This window comes from Helicoverpa zea, chromosome 23 (genome assembly GCF_022581195.2).
Source record: "Helicoverpa zea isolate HzStark_Cry1AcR chromosome 23, ilHelZeax1.1, whole genome shotgun sequence".
NCBI lineage: Eukaryota > Metazoa > Arthropoda > Insecta > Lepidoptera > Noctuidae > Helicoverpa > Helicoverpa zea.
This window is the reverse complement of record NC_061474.1, coordinates 5944017-5963197: the sequence shown is the minus strand read 5'-3', so window position 1 is coordinate 5963197 and position 19181 is coordinate 5944017. Positions and strand designations below refer to the sequence as shown.

General features: G+C 36.4%; 1 protein-coding gene across 2 annotated transcripts in view; it reads right to left on the bottom strand.

Moving 5' to 3' along the window:
• Positions 1–767: 767 nt before the first annotated feature.
• LOC124641829 (huntingtin) overlaps positions 768–19181 on the bottom strand; it is a 36954-nt gene continuing 18540 nt past the window's right edge. The window contains exons 30-44 of one of the 2 annotated variants that reach the window (XM_047180061.1): positions 18756–18887; positions 18189–18341; positions 16362–17406; positions 15822–16018; positions 15318–15464; positions 14449–14643; positions 13836–13984; positions 13254–13381; positions 12209–12430; positions 11279–11481; positions 10327–10465; positions 4261–4396; positions 3152–3471; positions 1579–2806; positions 768–1547 (exon numbers count right to left, since the gene is read on the bottom strand). In XM_047180061.1, the coding sequence (XP_047036017.1) occupies positions 2402–2806; positions 3152–3471; positions 4261–4396; positions 10327–10465; positions 11279–11481; positions 12209–12430; positions 13254–13381; positions 13836–13984; positions 14449–14643; positions 15318–15464; positions 15822–16018; positions 16362–17406; positions 18189–18341; positions 18756–18887 (3571 nt within the window). In that variant the 3' untranslated portion in view covers positions 768–1547; positions 1579–2401. Of the gene's footprint in view, positions 1548–1578; positions 2807–3151; positions 3472–4260; positions 4397–10326; positions 10466–11278; positions 11482–12208; positions 12431–12488; positions 12871–13253; positions 13382–13835; positions 13985–14448; positions 14644–15317; positions 15465–15821; positions 16019–16361; positions 17407–18188; positions 18342–18755; positions 18888–19181 lie in introns of those variants that run through there. The other variant, XM_047180062.1, reaches the window with a different exon arrangement.

Genomic DNA, 19181 nt, shown 5'->3' with positions numbered 1-19181 from the left:
CCAAAAAATCGTCAAAAATATTATTTTTCAGGATTTTTTGGAATCATCACCAGCCTGCACGCATGGACTGCGTTTTGCTGGTCTGTATTTTTAGGAAAGCTTTTTACTTTATAACAAAAAACTGAGACATGTATGAAGTCGCTCAAGGAGCTCGTCGCTACAAAGTAGATAACAGGGGGATGTATCACAAAGTTAAGCAACACCTGACGCGCTTGGTCCGTGGATGGGTGTCTATGTCATAATGTCTCTGCCTTTCATACGTCTACGAATACATCTTTCACAGTCATAAGGTGTAGTCAGCCGCCAGAAAGTCTGACAACCAGCCTTACCAAGGTATTGTGTTACCGGGTTAAGGAGATTAGATCGATATTTTGTGTTTCTTCCGTTTCATTATCTTAGAAAACTGACTCAATTAAAATACTATATTTTTTGTACACAAAATAAATAATGGATTGATTGAAGATGCCTATCCTATCTTATCTGTATCTATGCCTACTTTGTATGTATAGAATCAGAACTATTGATAAACTGTGATTTAGTTTAGATAATAGTTTGTTGTGTTTTAACTGAAATATCCTGTTAATACTAATGGATTATTTTATCTGATTTAGTTGGAAAATTGATATTTTCATTTCAGCGGTATGGTTCAAAGAAAAATAACCGAAGGAAAATCAGTACGTAAAATGCTTAGCACTGGTGTAAAAAAGTTAAGGAACATTTCTGACAGTTCAGCAACTAGTATTGCCAACAAAAAAAAAACACCCAAAAACATTTCAAACTGTTTTATTAACTTGCGGAAGCATCGAGTTAAAAATATTTCTATTTAAATTCAATTACATAATTTCATAAAATATACATATTGTACAACATTATCATACATTTTTCGTGAAATAATTTATAAGACACTAGAGAACAATGACGTCACTTGACATCCCTCGCGATTGCCATCCAAAGTAAATAGAACTTTGTCAATACAGAATAAAGATCATAATTGAATGTAAGATAGGAATACATAACATAAGAAAGAGTATTACATATTACACTTAAAAATATATCTATATAACATAGAGGTTATAAAATAATTTCATTATGTATGCATTTACTAAGGATAAATAAATAGTTACATTTAATTATTTAGAATTAATTAATAAAGTTTATAATAGGGTGAATAGGTGCTCTTTATAAATGGAAAAAAATATAAGTGACATAATATTTGGCATGCACGCAAGATTAATCGAACATATATTTTGAAGTAAGTATTTCATTTTCAGGTATAATTTTTGTAATTTCGTGCGTGCAACCATGACAGTTTTCAAAGAACATAAAGATTATTGCTATATAATAATGATTTATTTAAATATTATTTTCAAAATATTTTCTCTTATTTGAAGCATAAGATTAGAAATTAATAAATTAATCTACATCGAAAAATATAAGCGCGATTATTTCTACATTATTGTTTTTAAGTAGACTTTTATTTTATGAATAATGAAAGGACAATGTTCATTAAATTTGTACTATGTACTAACAAAAATATTGATGGAATAAAATAAAATATAAAAAAAATATAAAATAAAATAAAAATAAAGTCTTTAAGCGCCCCGCCCATGTTGACTAATTTATCGATATTTCTCTTAGGTATAGTAACATCACTATGTCGATAGGAAGACCGCGTGGCTTGAATTTTATTCTTAAGATAGAGAAGGGCAGTACTATCGATAAATATATTCTAGTTGATGTTTTTTTTTTTTTAATCATACTTCTATTTTATTAAAGCCACTAAGTTTGGTGTTCTACGATAAATCTCAAGTAGGTTTAGAATAGAAGGGGCGCTTTACTGATCTGTAAAAATATAACATATTATTATTTACACAAAGCAATTATTTTTTATATTGTTCAATTATCGAAACAACTCGAAAACGGCTAACCCAATTTTGATACTCTTTGATTGCGATCAGAGTTGTATTAGCTTGATTAATTAGTGTTATCTTACCAATTTTTTGCCAGCTACCTCATAAACTTTTACATACGATAAACTTTTAAAAAATCTCAAATTCTCAATCAATAAAACCACTAATTTGGAATGAAATTTTGCATTGAAATAAGTTAACGAAATACTATACTTGCCTACATTTTCTAACACACTCGATCGTTTATAAAAATGGTACCCCAATATATTTCATAAATACATGAAAATAAAGTACTTTAAGATAAATTAAGAGCTCATTTTGCTCCATCTAAAAGTCGATATCGACAGTTATTTTATATTTTGTCTACTCTATGGGACTTTCTTTAAAAAAATATGATTTCTTCAACTAACAATTCCTTGTAAAAGAAAAGCAAAGCACTACCGGGAAAACGCCTTCCAAAATTCAGGGTACCATTACTTTACCACCTAAACCTACAGATTCAAGCACAAAGCGACTTCAGACAAACACTCGTTATTACTACAAAGCTCTTTCAATCTTTCTATCTGAGATCCCGTGAAATTTGACTTACACGACACTACACACAACAGTCTCCTATCTTTAAACGTCATTGCAACATTATTTGACAAGAAATCTCTAAAAATACCCCAATTTTCGGAAATTTCACCACTTTTTAAATAACCAATTCGTAGGATGTGGTAGCAGAGTGGGGATATATGTCGTATGAACTGGTTTGAACTGGCTGAAACCAGTAATGTTTGTAAGCAGTAAGGGAGGAGGTTTGAGGTAACTTTGCCGTTTAAGAGATGGCATAATGCTTCGAAGATCCACCCGGAGAGAACTGGGAGCTGGTCTTGAGTTATCGATGTTTGGAATACCTGTTGAAGAATTAATATGTTTTAGTGTAGACTAATATCAAGCGTCTATCTTATGGGAAAACGGAGGTAAATATTTCTTATTATCAAAATTAACAAACAACAAGACAATTTAACCACTTTAAAGTCGAAATAAAATTATAACCATAACAGACGCAATATACCCGAATATGGTATACTAAACAACACTATAATAATTATTGTTATATGCTGGCTCAAAATTCCGTATACCTAATCGAATTCATGTTATATGGAGTTCATATTTTTTAATATTCCCAGTTTCTCATTTTTTTTTTACAAATTCTAAAAGCGACAAAACTGTTCTGCAAATTGAACAAAAAATCTTACCTCAAAAACGATCTCAGCATTCATAACAGCACAATCAATCCATTTATCTCTATCCGAAGCAATCTCTAACACAATTTTCTCTGTCTCCTTACAACATTCTAGAAACTCTATAACAATTCTACTCAAAGTCGCCGCCGGTGGTAGAGTCTCTCTCAAAAAGTATTTGAGAGAAGTCGTCAGAATTCTCTTACTCTCTCTCTCTTTACATTGGCGTAGAACTTTGTAGAGTAGTGTGATTCTTTCCATAGAGTTCATGAGTATATCTGGGTCCATATTTGATACATCAGAAGTCAGTTTAGGACTTAATAGTTTGTTGTCCGCTGTGAAAGAAAATTGGGATTATTTGGGGTGAAATATTTTGTTGGTGAGATTGGCAAAGCATTTTGCATGTTCATCGTACATATAGTGTGGTATAGTAGGCCAATAATAACATTGTTACAAACATACATCAAGTATATTTTATGGAATTTAGCGTATGTGAGTGTGTGAATCATATTATTTTCCAAAAACACATATAAAACTTAGCTGCCAAAATTGTCTAATTGATTTTGATACTTTATACTTTAATGCAGTCGAGGTTTCAAGAGAAAAAGACCCTCTACGCACATAAGCTTTTTGGTTAAATTATTTAAGCTTAGATTAGCATAAGGATATAAGAAGCGTTATGTCATATATATATTTATATGAGTATTCATGTCAAAATTTAAAGAGCAATAACAATAAATATGTAATGTATAATGTATTTCTTCAAAAGCGTGTCTTATAATAAAACTGTGTTACCGTGTGTTGAGTGGCCCTTTTCTGACATGCAAAAGAGGATATGTGTATTAATTTCTTAAATAATGAGGTGAGAGAAAGAACAACTCTAATAACCTGTATCCTAAAATATTATATTACAACCTAATATGTATTAGATCAACACAACCTAATATGTAAATTACAAACAAATAGATTATCTGTAAAAAAAAAAACAATTATCTAATAATCACAGTTCTTGAGAGTCTGGGGACAGACAGACGAACAGAGAAGTCTAAGTAGCATATTCCTGTTTTACCCTGTGAGTACGGAACCCTAAAAATGTGCTTCTAATTCAATATAAGTTATCTCACCTGAAAACAGATGCACCATCAATATTTCTATGGCGTGTTGTTCGGAGTAATTCTTCATGTTTTCCAATAGCTTCTCAATAACAACGTTCTTCAAGTCTTTTGGAAGAACTTGCTGGCGAATCGTGGATGTGATACCCTGAGGGAGACAATTATCGTTAACTTTATTTATAGAATAATTACTGGGAGAGTGACTTTGTCCGTTTGGTACGGTAAACTGCTGATTAAGATGAAATTTGGAATACGATAGGTGGTATCCATATGGTAAGGGGTAATCTGTTTATCCAGTAGCAAGATGACCTTTAGAAAGCTTACAAAACTGTTTAGGCTATATTGATTCTGGATTTAGTCTCTTCTCACGTTTTACTACTAATTGAATTGTAAAGTTAACTTTTTCAATTCAATTATTTGAATTGGTTGAGATCGAAAAGTGTTGTCAGAGGCAACAAGTGCTCTCAGATTTTAATTGTGATTGTGTTAAAATACTGTGATTTAGCTAGAAAAACTGTGATAAAAATATAGCTAGAGCTAAAATACAACCCTGTGAACGTTTTCTAGTGAATTAATGTGCAAAAACACGTTAAACTTCGTAGTAAAACTTTGCAATAGCATAGTGAAAAAAAAAACATCTACCCTCACAAAATTAATAAAAGATTTAGCGGTTAAAGTTGTCATTGTCAAAATGACAGATGCTGCCAAAGTCAAAGGATAATGTTGCCATAGTCTCATTTAAAATTTCTACAAAAAGAAAAAAAAAATCGAATGGTAGAAATTAAGGCAAAATGAGTGAAAAAAAACATTGTCAAATGAATCAACCTCAACAAAACCGAAAGGTTTATCATCAACAGATCTTCCATAAAGGTTTTTTTGAAACTAGACCAAGATCTAACTCATTTAATGGAACAGAATCAGAGGTCATAGAAATAAGAGACAACCCTCAAGAACCTTCAACAAGTGAACAGCTAGTTCCAGAAGAAATTCCTCAACAAGCGCCACCTCCATGGCAAAAAATACCTGGCACTGGGAACAAGAAGCGTAAAATGTCCGATTCTCCACCATTAACACCTGCTGAAACTCAAAACAGATTTAGCGCACTACCAGTTGACCAAGTAGAAGAAACAAACACTCAAGCTCCGAATAAGCCCCCACCTATCATGTTGTATGGTATTGAGGATGTCAATGAATTAACGAAATTGATCGAATCCACAATCGATGCTTCCAACTTTAGATACAGAATAGTCAACAAAAACCTCTTGCGGCTAATGATAAACTCAACTGAAAATTACAAAAAGACACTCGATTTGATCAGACAAAAAGGCCTTATTGGTCATACTTTCACAAGAAAAGAAAGCAGATGCTACCGTGTGGTCATTAAAAACTTGCATCACTCAACTCCTGTCAGTGCGATAAAAGAAGAACTGGAAAGCACGGGAAATACTGTACAAGGCGAGATTGTAAATGCCAAATATGGACCTGATAAAATACCAACATCAACATTCTTTGTAAATTTTGTGGCGGGGCCTAACAACAAACTAATAAAAGACGTGAAATATATTTATCACCAATCGGTAATTATAGAAGATCCCAAGAAGAGAAATACCATTGTACAGTGCCAGATATGCCAGCAATATGGCCACTCAAAAAATTATTGTATGCGGCCCTACCGCTGCGTTAAATGCGCACAACCCCATAAAACCTCGGATTGCCCTAAACGAGACCGAAATACACCTGCAAAATGTACCCTGTGTCAAGGAGCCCATCCAGCTAACTTCAAGGGATGTGAAGTCTACCAACAAATATTAGCAAGGAAATCTAAACCTCAAAACACTATTAGAGTCTATGATAAAAATGTTCCTGAAACGCGAGTTACTGATAATCAACAGCGAGCCCCAGCTTTACTGCCTAGCCACGAGAAGCCACCTAAAACTCACAATTCAAGCTTACTAATCCAACCTTTAGATAAAACCTATGCTGAAACCGCAAAAACCAATACTAAACATAACTCCGAAAAGATAACCTCACATGAATCTGATAACAGGATAGAAATACTCTTAATTAAACAATCTGAAAAATTCGAATTAATATTACAACAAATGAGTATGCTTATGAGCCTCATTACAACGCTGGTACAAAAACTGACCAAATGATTTCTCTCAAATTAGCAACCGTCAACACAAATGGCTTAGCCCCACATAAACACGATGTGGAAGTACTAATCAAAGAATACCAACTCGATATTATTCTTGTTTCGGAAGCCCACTGCACTGACGCCAACTCAAACATAAAGTTTGATGGCTACCTTACCTATGTTACCCAACACCCCGATGGAACCGGCCATGCCGGAACAGCCATAATCATACGCAAATCAATTACACACTGCTTAATGCCGGAATTTAAAAAAGACTACCTGCAAGCAACCACGGTGAGGTTGGAAACTCAAGACGGATGTTTCAATGTCTCAGCTATATACAGCCCACCAAAACATAAAATAAATGAGTCAATGTATAGTGACTACTTTCGATCTCTAGGAAACCGTTTTATTGCTGGTGGCGATTGGAATTCCAAACACACATACTGGGGTTCCAGACTCACTACCACAAAAGGCAGGCAACTTAAATTGAGCATTGACACCAACAAACTAGTCGTGATGACTACATGTGAGCCAACTTATTGGCCATCGGATCCAAAGAAGGTGCCAGACTTAATAGACTTCTTTGTCATCAAAGGATTTTCCAAACATTATTTAAAAGCAGAGTCTTGTCTAGACAGTAGCTCAGACCATACACCAGTTCTTCTGACAGTCAGTCCTTTGCTGATTGAGTCGGACAAAATGGAGGTACTGTACAATAAGCGGACTGATTGGGCAACATTCAGAGAGCAGATCGAGGAGAGAATCGACCTAAAAGTGAGACTTAAGACTGCAGAAGATATTGATGACAACACAAAATATATAACAACTATTATTCAAGAATGCTGTTGGAATAATACACCACACATTGAACCGGTTCACCACCCAACAAATTATCCAAGATATATTAAGCAAAAAATACAGGAAAAACGAAAACTGCGTAGGGTCTGGCAGCAAAGCAGATTAGGAACGGACAAAACAGCACTAAATAAAGCAATTGTGGAGCTAAAACATTTAATTCGCAGTTGGCATGACGATACACTGCAATCCAAGTTGGAATCATTGTCGGCGACTGCTGCTACAAATTACTCACTGTGGAAATTCACAAAATCATACAATCGCCCACAGGTCGCCAAAACACCACTTAGGATAAATCACAGACAAGAACTGCTCAGGAAAAGGCCAACCTTTTTGCTCTTCACCTGTCGAATGTGTTTACTCCTAATGAGACCAGCGATCCTGAATCGGAAGAAAATGTACGGGCATGCCTCAACCAGCCTTATCAGATGTCGTTACCCCCCAAAGCCAGTGTCTGTACGAGAAGTTGCAAGGACCATAAATGGACTGAAAGATAAAAAAGCTCCTGGCTTCGACCTGATTACCAAAGAGGTCTTAAAGGAATTACCTAAAAAGGCTCTTGTATTCATAACAGTCCTAATTAACGCAATACTGAGAGTCCAGTACTATCCTAAACTATGGAAGATTTCGCAGATAATGATGATCCATAAAATAGGAAAACCTGCACATGAAGTAACGTCATATCGACCGATCAGCCTGCTACCAATTTTATCCAAACTGTTTGAAAAAGTTCTCCTGCGTAGAATCGAACCGATTCTTAGAGAAAACAAAATAATACCTGACCATCAATTTGGTTTTCGCCAACAGCATTCAACAATAGAACAAATTCACAGGGTCTATGAAACAATAAGAAATGCTCTAGAACGAAAAGAATACTGCTCATCAGCATTTTTGGACATTCAACAGGCATTTGACAAAGTTTGGCACCCTGGCCTCCTATACAAAATTAGAATCTGTATTCCACACAGCTACCACCTACTAATGGAATCTTATCTCTCCGAAAGAATGTTCCAAGTGAAAGAGGCTGGATCCACTTCGGCTTTTGGGGAGATGAGAGCTGGAGTGCCTCAGGGATCCATACTGGGTCCAATTTTATACATTCTGTATACAGCAGATCTGCCAACAATACCTGGCTTAACCACGGCAACGTACGCTGACGACACTGCCATTCTCGCCTGTGATAGGGATCCTAGTGTGGCGTCTGAGGTCCTTCAGCAGGGGCTGTATGAAATTAATAAATGGCTCCAGAAATGGAAAATCAAAGCCAGTCCTTCCAAATCTGTGCAAGTAACTTTTGCTTTAAGGAAAGGAGATTGCCCGCCTGTGCAGCTTGGCAACACCACCCTACCACACAGTGACAGTGTGAAGTATCTTGGCATGCACCTAGACCGTCGTCTAACGTGGGAAAGACATTTGAAAACTAAAAGAGAAGAAATAAACATCCGATATCGATTGCTATACTGGCTACTTGGAAGGAACAGTAAATTGTCTACTGATAATAAGCTGCTGATATATAAATCTGTCCTCAAGCCCATCTGGCTATATGGCATACAGCTATGGGGTACAGCAAGTGATTCGAACATCTCCATAATACAAAGATTTCAAAACATCATCCTAAGAACAATTACAAATGCCCATTGGTTTATCAGAAACAATGAAATTCACGAACACCTACAATTGAATACAGTCAAGGAAGAAATAAGAAACGCAGCTGAGAAATACCAAAATCGATTGACATACCACCCCAATGAATTGGCAGCCACACTAATATCTCAGAGTTATACCAATCGCCTAAAGAGACATGACATACTGAAGCTACAGTCTAGATTGTAGCAATACTGCATAGGAGAGTAGATGTCTCACTGGAGACAGCACTCCACATAACAACATCCAGACACCTCATCTGATTATAGTTAATGATGACTGATTGCAGATTTAACCACAAAAAAAAAAAAAAAAAAAAAAAAAAAAAAAAAAAAAAAAAAATTCAATTAAAATACAGTTGCATTAACATCTTGTATGTCGCTGATTATAAAAAGGGAATAAATATTTTGACCACCATAAAATGCTTTGACACCCTTAGTTTTGTAACCAAAAATATCTACTTAACACCAGAAAAATAAAGTCTAAAAATATAATAGTACCAGCTATTTTAGTCGACTCCACTTTAAATTGTATTCGACCACCAAATTTAGTAAATGATCACCAAATCTTGACGACCAAAATAATGTATTATTTTTCCTAAATAAATCACTGTGATTGCCATAAAATGTAGGCTTATTATTAAATAAAGTATTATGATGCCATATTAAGTTATGTGTATATAGACTCCACGTAGATAGTCTTGTTTGTCGTACCCCTAGAGTGCAATTCAAAACCGCGTAAGCGCGGAGGGGCGAGGCGGCCTGCGAGCTGAGGCGCAGGTAGTTTTAAAGCTCGCCGCCAGCAAGCCGAAGCTGCGGTGAAGCGTGTGAAAACCATCTGCGACGATAAGCTCACATGGGACCGTCGGAGCCCCGCAGCGCCGGACCCGTGAAAGAAGCCATGCTTGCTGCATGTTGCATGTTTGCTTCCATGCTGCATGCCTGCTACCATATATGTATATCAAGTTAGGGATAAAAATGATTTATTTGGACTCATTTTGCTAAAATAGGATAGCAGAATTTAATTTTGGTGATGATTTACTATTTATGGAGTAATTTTACTTAAATAGGATAGCAAAGTGTTGAAACTTTGGTTATTATTTTACTTTAAAATGTTGGTTTAATTTTGGTGATCATTTACTATTTTTGGCTTACTCATGATTTACTTGGAGTAATTTTACTTCAATAGGATAGCAAAGTGTTAAAACTTTGGTTATAATTTTACATTAAAATGCGAGTTTCATTTTGGTGATCATTTACTATATTTGTCTGCTATTTGTTACTATATCTGGTGGTCAGTTAAACATAAGCCTTATAAAAAATCAATTGTGCCTCGCGTATACTTACTTATCTGCGCTGCGACATACAGCGGGTAAATGTTAATATTACTTCGTAAACAATAAATATACCCTTACTCCTCTACAATAAGTAGCAATTTACCTTAACAACCAAATCGGTGCAGTTATGCCTAGGGTTGGCTAACACAAAGTCCACGGCTAAGTTGATGAGCTCCGGATGTCCGAGTTCTATTAGTGTGAATAGCACCGTCCAGTATAGACTCTGTTCGTAGAGAGATATTCTGCAAATAAAAATAATAATAATGTCATGATTTCCAATTAAGGATGGCAGTCGCTCCTTGTAAAACATTGTTACTCAGCTGCATCCAAGGTGGAAGCCGACCCCAACATACTGCAGTGAATATTTACATGATTTTAATTATTTCTTATAAATGCGAAAATCTGTTGCGCTTTCATGCCAAAGCTAAGTAACGAATTTAAATGACATTCATTACATAGATAGCATTGATAGACACTGATAAATTACATAGGCTTTTTGTCCCCCCCCCCCCCCCCCAATGACGATTGTATGCGTCTGCGCAGACCAATACTTTGCTCACGGAACGGCAACGTCGCCTTTTTCTTTGGTCTTTACAATTTATACAACGACTTTTCACCCACTATATCTGACAAATGTCGACTTTCTAAACCCAACTTACTTGGTAGGGGTTCGGTCCGTAAACATTGACTAAATGCTGCGCTTTCCCCGTCAGTTGTAGGAGACAACCCTGTAAGGATGCTTGACGCAGTGGGGCGTAACTTGAGGAGTTTCTGCGTCTACGACAAAACGACCGAAATTGCGTCCACGGAGTGGCACTATCGCCTTCACCTTTGGTACTTACTATTTTTATGAAGCATGAATTTTTCAACTAACATCGATGTTTCACCCACCATTTTTGCCAAGCGATTTATCGACTTTCTAAACCCAACTTATTTGGTATTAGAAGCACCATCGTCGCCTCTATCTTTAGTTCTTATCCACCATCTATAAAAGCTACGAAATTTCACCAGCCATTTTTGACCAGCAATTTATCGACTTTCTAAACCCAACTTACTTGGTATTAGGAGCAAGATACTGCTTCACAGCCACATTTAGCTGCGACACGAGTTCATGGTAGGGGTTCGGTCCGTGAACATTGACTAAATGCTGCGCTTTCCCCGTCAGTTGCAGGAGACAACCCTGTAAGGCTGCTTGACGGAGTGGGGCGTAGCTTGAGGAGAGAGACTTGAGGAGTTTCTGGTGGACTGTTGATAGTTCCTGGTGGAAGATTAAGTTATTTAAATCATTTGCAGGTTTGGAAAGTAAATAAATTGGGTATCAATAATATACTGGAGCCAGTCAGTAGGTATAACTTTTTGTTCTTCATTGAATTTTGACGAAACTTGGCAGTGATACAACTTATATTAGAATAACAAATAGGTGAAACATTCATACAACGGCAATATTTTTTGAGTACGAGAAGAAGTTCCGACGGGACCGGATGCTAAGGGAAAAAGCAGTGTTTGGACCATTATTTTTTCTGACCTAGTTGTATTTGAGGATAATATCGCACTCATTTCAATTCGAGAGATGGGATACTTAAAAAAAACTGTGATACCTATATATCATACCAAAAATGACTATGACTGTCTAGTCATACTATTTAAACTATATAGTTTATTTTTATGTTTTTTTGTATGATAATGAGACTACGACAGGTCGCACAGACAGTAGTAGTTAGGTAGAGTGTTGGAGTGCAATCAGTAGAAATTATAGTTTAAGTTCACTGTTTATTCTTATCAAAGTTACAAGTTTAAGTAAAGTGGATCACACGCGACGTCAGTATCGGCCTGTGTCCTCTTTCGCACTCGCCGCTAATCGACCTCAATTAACGTAAGATGCCGAATTAGCGAAATAAAGTAGAAATAACAAAATAATACAAATGTACGGATATGTAACCGTACAAAAAATAAGAATAAATATTTTTTTACTATTTCATACTAACCTGCAACCCCTCAAACCCATCCAAAACACACATACAATCAGACAGCGCCAACAACAGCGCCCTCCCCGCCGCGCTATACTGCGTCAACGTCGCATGAGCAGCGCTGGTCAGCGCTATGAGCTGTCCCGCCGCCCAGCACCAGTGCGCTGGTTGTGTGAACACTGCGCTGGTTTGACTCATGCAGGATAGTAGGGCTACGCGCGCTGCGAGACCTGTTTCTGCCTGTAGAAACACGATTTTCTTTAATAATATGTGGAAGTAACTCTGTCGCTGTCAAAAAAACTAAAAATGAATTTACTGTACTTCAGTACAAAGATAGTAGAGGCTGAAAAATGAACCAGGACAGATGGCAGCCCTAATTTGGTACACAATACATAGTCTTAGAACCTGAGAAAGGATACAGACTACTTTTATCCAAGTGCGAGAAATAGTTCAATAAGGATACGAGTGGTAACATGGGGAACAGATAGTCTTTATTAAAAAGCAAATTCTGAATGCGGATAAAAGTAGATATAAATGTGACAGTATTTGGAATGTTATTGGCTGGTCAGCGCAATCAGCTGTCCCGCCGCCCAGCACCAGTGCGCTGGTTGTGTGAACACTGCGCTGGTTTGACTCATGCAGGATAGTAGGGCTACGCGCGTTGCGAGGCCTGTTTCTGCCTGTAGAAACATATTACACTTACTAACCACCAAAAAAAATCTTGGTAGATAGACCCTGATAAAGGATTTAAGTTAGCGGTTCCCTTAGAAAAAACCGCGTGGAATAACTAATCTTTATACGTTAAAGTAGAATAAAATTGCCGAATGCAAATGCAAGTTGATATATTTTAAGGGATGTAGTATATACCTAGATGTTTGACTTCACCTCCTAAAAGGTCCAACGTCACAATATACTGAAGAGTATTTAGGTTGTTATTGGCAATTTATCATGCTTATCTGTATGAGAAAAAACTGTGGAATGTTTAAAATATATTTTAAGTATGAATTAGATATCAGTACTTACACACACGGTTAACAAAAAAAATGAAATAGAAATACAATACCTTAGGCTCTAACATTTGTGAGGTGACATCCATAAGTATTTGTAGACAGCTGTTGATGTCTATTTCCTTATTTCTTCGAACTCGCTTCACTTCTCTCTTCACCTTATAACTCGCGTCATCTGTTATGTCTGTAGGGAAAATACAATTCTTAGATGAAGATAGAAGCCTGTTACGCCATGAGATAGAATTGTTCACAAATACTTATAGCCGAAACTTATGCGCAGAGCGTCAAATTGCTAACTTTGGGGATGTCCATTATTTGATGAGAACTGCATTATTTTTGTCTTGGTGACTTAATTGTAACAACACCAGTCACTCAATATAAGAGTGCGGGTTCGATTCCAGGTCAGACAAGTATCGGTGCAACTCGAACTTCGAAGTTATACATACTCTATACTTAGAAAGAACATACGTATTATTTTGAAAGACACCGTCTCAGTAAAGGTGAAGGAAAACATTTTGAGGACACCTTAAATTTGAAGTCTCAAACAACTAATTTACATTGTGAATCGCTCATTTCTTCTCTGTATGAAAACAATAAATAAGATGAAGCGGACATAAATAAAAATCTACAGAACTCACCTGAAGCCAGTTTCAAGTACTCAGTATTAAACTGCGCGTAATGATACCCGTCAAAGCCATCGTTCATTAGAGGTATACGTTCCAAGTTCACGTTGTCAAATATTCTGTACGCTGAAGTGCCAACGAGGATGTTTCGGAGCCGCTGCATGCTGTTGGAATAAGAATTTATGTTCAATCGATGGGGATTTTATTTTATTGAGGTGAGGTGAGACAAGAAACAGCAAGTAAGTATTACAAAGGAAGATGAAAAAAGAATGCACACATAGTAGTCCGCAAATGAACAAAATAGCAGTAATCTAAATTAATAATTTGTTAAGTACAGCCGCAATTTGGCTATAGAAGATAAGATAATAGGTAAAACTTACCTACTATCCCCGAAAGAAAATATAAAAGGAAACAGTCACGTAACATGTCTTTTTTTTTATCAGATATCGATACCTTACAATTCCTTCACGGGTCGGACAGGGTTTATTATGTTAAGAAGTAATCTTATAAAATGTTGTGGGTCGTGTACTTGTTATGCTTTGGTCTACGCTGTTACTGTCTGTATACTTAATTTACTACTGTTTGTTTTCCCAAACATATAAATAAACACGTTATTTCCCCCACTCACCCGTCACTACACAGCCTCCGATGCCTGGGCACGTGTCGCAGGGCTTCGCCCCTCAGCGCAGCAGGCGCGGCGCTCAGCAGCAGCTGCGTGATGCCGCGCACCGCCCAGTGTGTGCCGTTCCCTTGTAGAGCTCCGAGGAGGCCTACCCACATCTCTTCGAACTGTTTCTTTGATGACCAGCCTATTAGGTTTACCCTGTGAAGGTGTGGTTAGGTTTTATAGGCATGTAGGCATACATTCGGGCTTTAATATAACGAGCTAACTATCACAGAATACACAGTACACAGTACTAGTACAGTAGTAGTAGAATACACAGTAGTGTATAGCATACATTGTCATATACATACATTGTCATATACATACATTGTCATATACATACATTGTCATATACATACATTGTCATATAGATACATTGTCATATACATACATTGTCATATACATACATTGTCATATACATACATTGTCATATACATACATTGTCAAATACATACATTGTCATATACATACATTGTCATATACATACATTGTCATATACATACATTGTCATATACATAGTTAAAAATCTGTACATACATTCACGCGCGTTATATTTTAATTATTTCCCAAAAACATTTAGGAGCGAAATTAGTTTTCATCGCAAGTTCGCAACGCTTTCTTTCACATATTACTTCTTTTATACCATCATATTAATTAAGAAATCTCAAGACAAGATCTCGAAATCCATTTAGACCTTCTACTACGCGTGTTTATGTCTAAACTTATTATCCATCTCTATTGGTAAAAGAATCCAATAAAGTTATAAAATAAGGCAATAAATTAATATTAACAAACCCTCCTCTAAAAAAGTACTCAAGATAGAAATAACTAACCTGAACAAAAATGCTTCTAAAACGTCCATATCCTGCAGCGCTTGTAGAGGCAGATCTATCTTCTGCAGTTGATCCTTCTTGGAGACCACGTCCACTGAAGACCAAGCTATCGGCGGTATTAGGGCTATGTTGCTTACTATGTCTAGCCTGAAATGAGGACAGGGGTTTATCCGACTTTCCAAAAATGAGGTTCAGATGTTTTTTCACTTTATCATTTGTTTTATCTTGGGTTTTTAAGAAATTTTGCTACTTGAAAGGTCGGAGTTTATGTTGTGAACTTTTATTATAAGTACTTCTTGGCTTATCATTGTGCAAAATTATACATTTCTGAAATATTATTTTATTTTTACAGGCATTCAGAATTTTGGCCCTGCTTCATGGCAAACCAAAGTGAGCTTTATTCGGGTATGTACGAGAATACAGGCCGAATTTGTGTTATGCAAATAATCATATTCTACATTACAGTTTCCATTTATAACACTTAACATCAAACTATGAACTCACCGTGCCAAAGAAACCAGCAAGCTCTCAATGGGTTCTCTATAGCACTTCTCTAAGAACTCCCCAGAGCTCGTGGAATAGAAGTTATTCTCCCAATACTCTAGCAGAGTGATCAGTTTGTCACCAGTGATTATCATATCAGGTTTAGGACCAGAATCTTGAGGTTGCATAAAGTTCTTTGGCGTTAGAGGTCTTGTGTCCTGAAAAAAATAATTTAAAAGATATTTTGATGAGTACATCATCTGCCTAGTCCTTTCCTAACTATGTTGGGGTCGGTTTAAAGTCTAACAGATAGCAGTTGAGTTCCAGTATTTTGATTCTGATCTCCTAAATCAGTTACCCTGGTAACTCCATACCCCATAATAAGACTAACTCGTAATGACATAGATGGTCACCCATCCATACCTTGCTTAACCAATGCAAATCGAGTATTATTTCTATAACAAAATACAAAACTTATGAGGTAAACGAGACCTTTTTTCATTGATTTTACCTAAAACAGAAGTATCAAAGACATTATAAATCTATTTAAATAAAACTTACCTTAACCAAATACTTGACAATCGCATACAAGCAACTGATAGCGGACTGCGTCCTATTCACATTAGAATCAGTATTCAATTCGCTCCAAATCTCTTTGAAACTCAATGCTTGCGCGACATTGTCAATGGTCACTCTTATGACATTGTCAACAACTATATTGTCAGGCACTGACGCCGTCACTCTAAATGACACGTCAGCATGCACTGGAGTTTCAACTATCTTCTTATTCTTTATCAAAAATGATAAATATTGCAAAGATATTACAGAAAATATAGCCATGTTCTTAGCTAGTGATGCGGGCAAAATGTTCTCGATACATTTATCGATTAAATCACAGTCGGCGTCATCGATAAATGATATTATTCTGTCTAGTGCTGACAGAAATCCTGTCATCATAGTTTGTAGTATGCTGAATTCCTGATAAAATAACTTATCTTGAAAGACTTGGTGACAGCGTCGTGTGTATCTATCGATAGTTTGTTCGACATTTAAACTAAAATTTTCGGACTGACTCAAAGGTCGAATTTGTTTTGGAAACAGTCTGATAATGTCTGACAACGATTTTTCTAAAGTGGCAATACCAACTATGTACAAAGCTGGCATTTCTGGCGGATCGATTTCTAAATCTTCTTCAGATATTTGCAGATTACCGAAATTTTCTTTTAAGTTTTCATTATCTGTGATAGGTATGAAGAATTGTGATTTGGACTCCTTGTTATCACTTTTCTTGAAGACATGAAGTGTGTTAACAACGTTTAGTTTATTGCTATCGATAGATGACGTCATCTCTTCTCTCATTTTCATCTCTCTCTGTTCTCTTGCACTCTCTTTTTCATACTCTTTTGTTTCGTGTACAGAGAGGATGTTTAGGAATTCTCTCAAGTAGTTATCGCAGGCTATCCTAAAGGCGGGGTTAAGTATTTTTCTATCGAATTCTGGACACGCCATTACAGTAGTTAGATCTTCTTTGGGTAAGTTTGAAAGGAAATAAGCTAACTCTGTTTGTTTTAACCCTTTTGGCGTGGAGCAATCAGCTTGGCAGCATCTATTTATAAACAGAATATTCATATTAGAAATACTATGACTTGTAAATAGTTGATATTGTCTTTACTTATTTCATTACATAATGAAGTATAATAGGGAGCAGGGGGTAGTCCATAAAGGAATACATTTATGTACCTAAGTGAGTTTATAGGGGTACTTTATAAGGGAGAGTTCATATGGAAAGTACATATAAAGGCTAAATACTGTGACTCGACGAGTGCATCAGGGTTGTAGTGCATGCCAACTGTGCCCATAACAGTAGATTTACCACTGTGATAAATTGGATACACCTAACTCTACCCACGAGTGTGTGGCTACATCTAGTTCTAGCCACTACGATGAAGGCTACGCACCTTATTATATTTTATACTAGCTTTTGCCCGCAACTTCGTTCGCGTGGAATAGTGACTACCAGCAGATTATTGATTTGACCAATAGATGGCGCTATATGTCCGGAATAATTTTATTTTTATTTTTTTTTTGTAATAAAAACTATCCTATGTCCTTTCTCAAGTTTCAAACTATGTCTGTACCAAATTTCACACAAATCGGTTCAGTAGTTTAGGCGTGAAGAAAAGACAGACAGACAGACAGACAGACAGAGTTACTTTCGCATTTATAATATTAGTTTGGATACAAACCTTATTTTAACATATTTTCAGGGTACAACAAAGTTTTGCCACATGTGGCCGGCTACAGCCAACTTTAGCGAGCTAGACCTAGGTGTAGCCACACTAAGGGCTTTAGGCGTAACATTTCTAACTAAAATAATACAATAATTACCTTCCCTTAACTTGGTTGAGTAACCAGTTAGAATCGATGTTGGTTGTCAGAATGTACTGCGGGTTGATAGCCCTGTCTTGTGACAAGTCTAGCGGCGATAGGTCGAACACGGAAGATGCTAACGTATTCAATTCCATTACTAAGGCTGAATATCTGTTGATAAAAGAAATAACGTTTTGTTATAGGTACATGTAGCAAAAAAGTTCGTGTAATATTTCATTAATATTATCGACATTGAAAAACTTAACCTTGATTATCATGGCTAACAATAAAAAATATTATTTTTACATAAAACAATTACATATACCTTTTACTTTGTCATCCTCATTCAAACGTTCAAAAGAATAGTTTTAGGGTTCTTTCAAATTGGACGTTATGTGTCAGTACGGCAATAGTGCGTTTATTGTCAAACATGTTCACTTGTTTTCATACAAAAGACAACCAAACAATTTGAAAGAACCATCAAGCTGAATGAGCAACACCCTAAAAAAACCTAATCAAAGCAGTGCGAGGAGACTCCTTTTGATCTGGTGATTTTAGTAGACATTTAAACATAATGCTACTCACCGCGTATGAACCTTATCCCTTTGCAGTAATTCCAGGGCAACTTGTACGTCTTCCTTGGAAAGTTGTACATTTATTTTGTCGACTGGCAACTCTTTCACTATCCTACATCTGTCTATGGCTAATTTGGCGAATCTGGAATTAATTCCAAACTTAATTGTATGGTGTGTATTATGCTAAGAAGAAATCAAGAGGAGTTTAGGCGTTAGGCCCGGTATCCACCAAAGCGGAGAGGAGAGGAGACGAGAGGAGATGTGTTTGAATAAACCAATCAGATTTCATTATTTCCACATCTCTTCTCCGCTTAGCTTTGGTGGAAATGGGTCAGGCGGAGAGGAGAGGAGATGTCTCATTTTTCTATAGAATTTTGTACAACGAGCGACCAAGCGGCGCTAGTTGAGACAGATAGCACTATGCATAACGCATAGT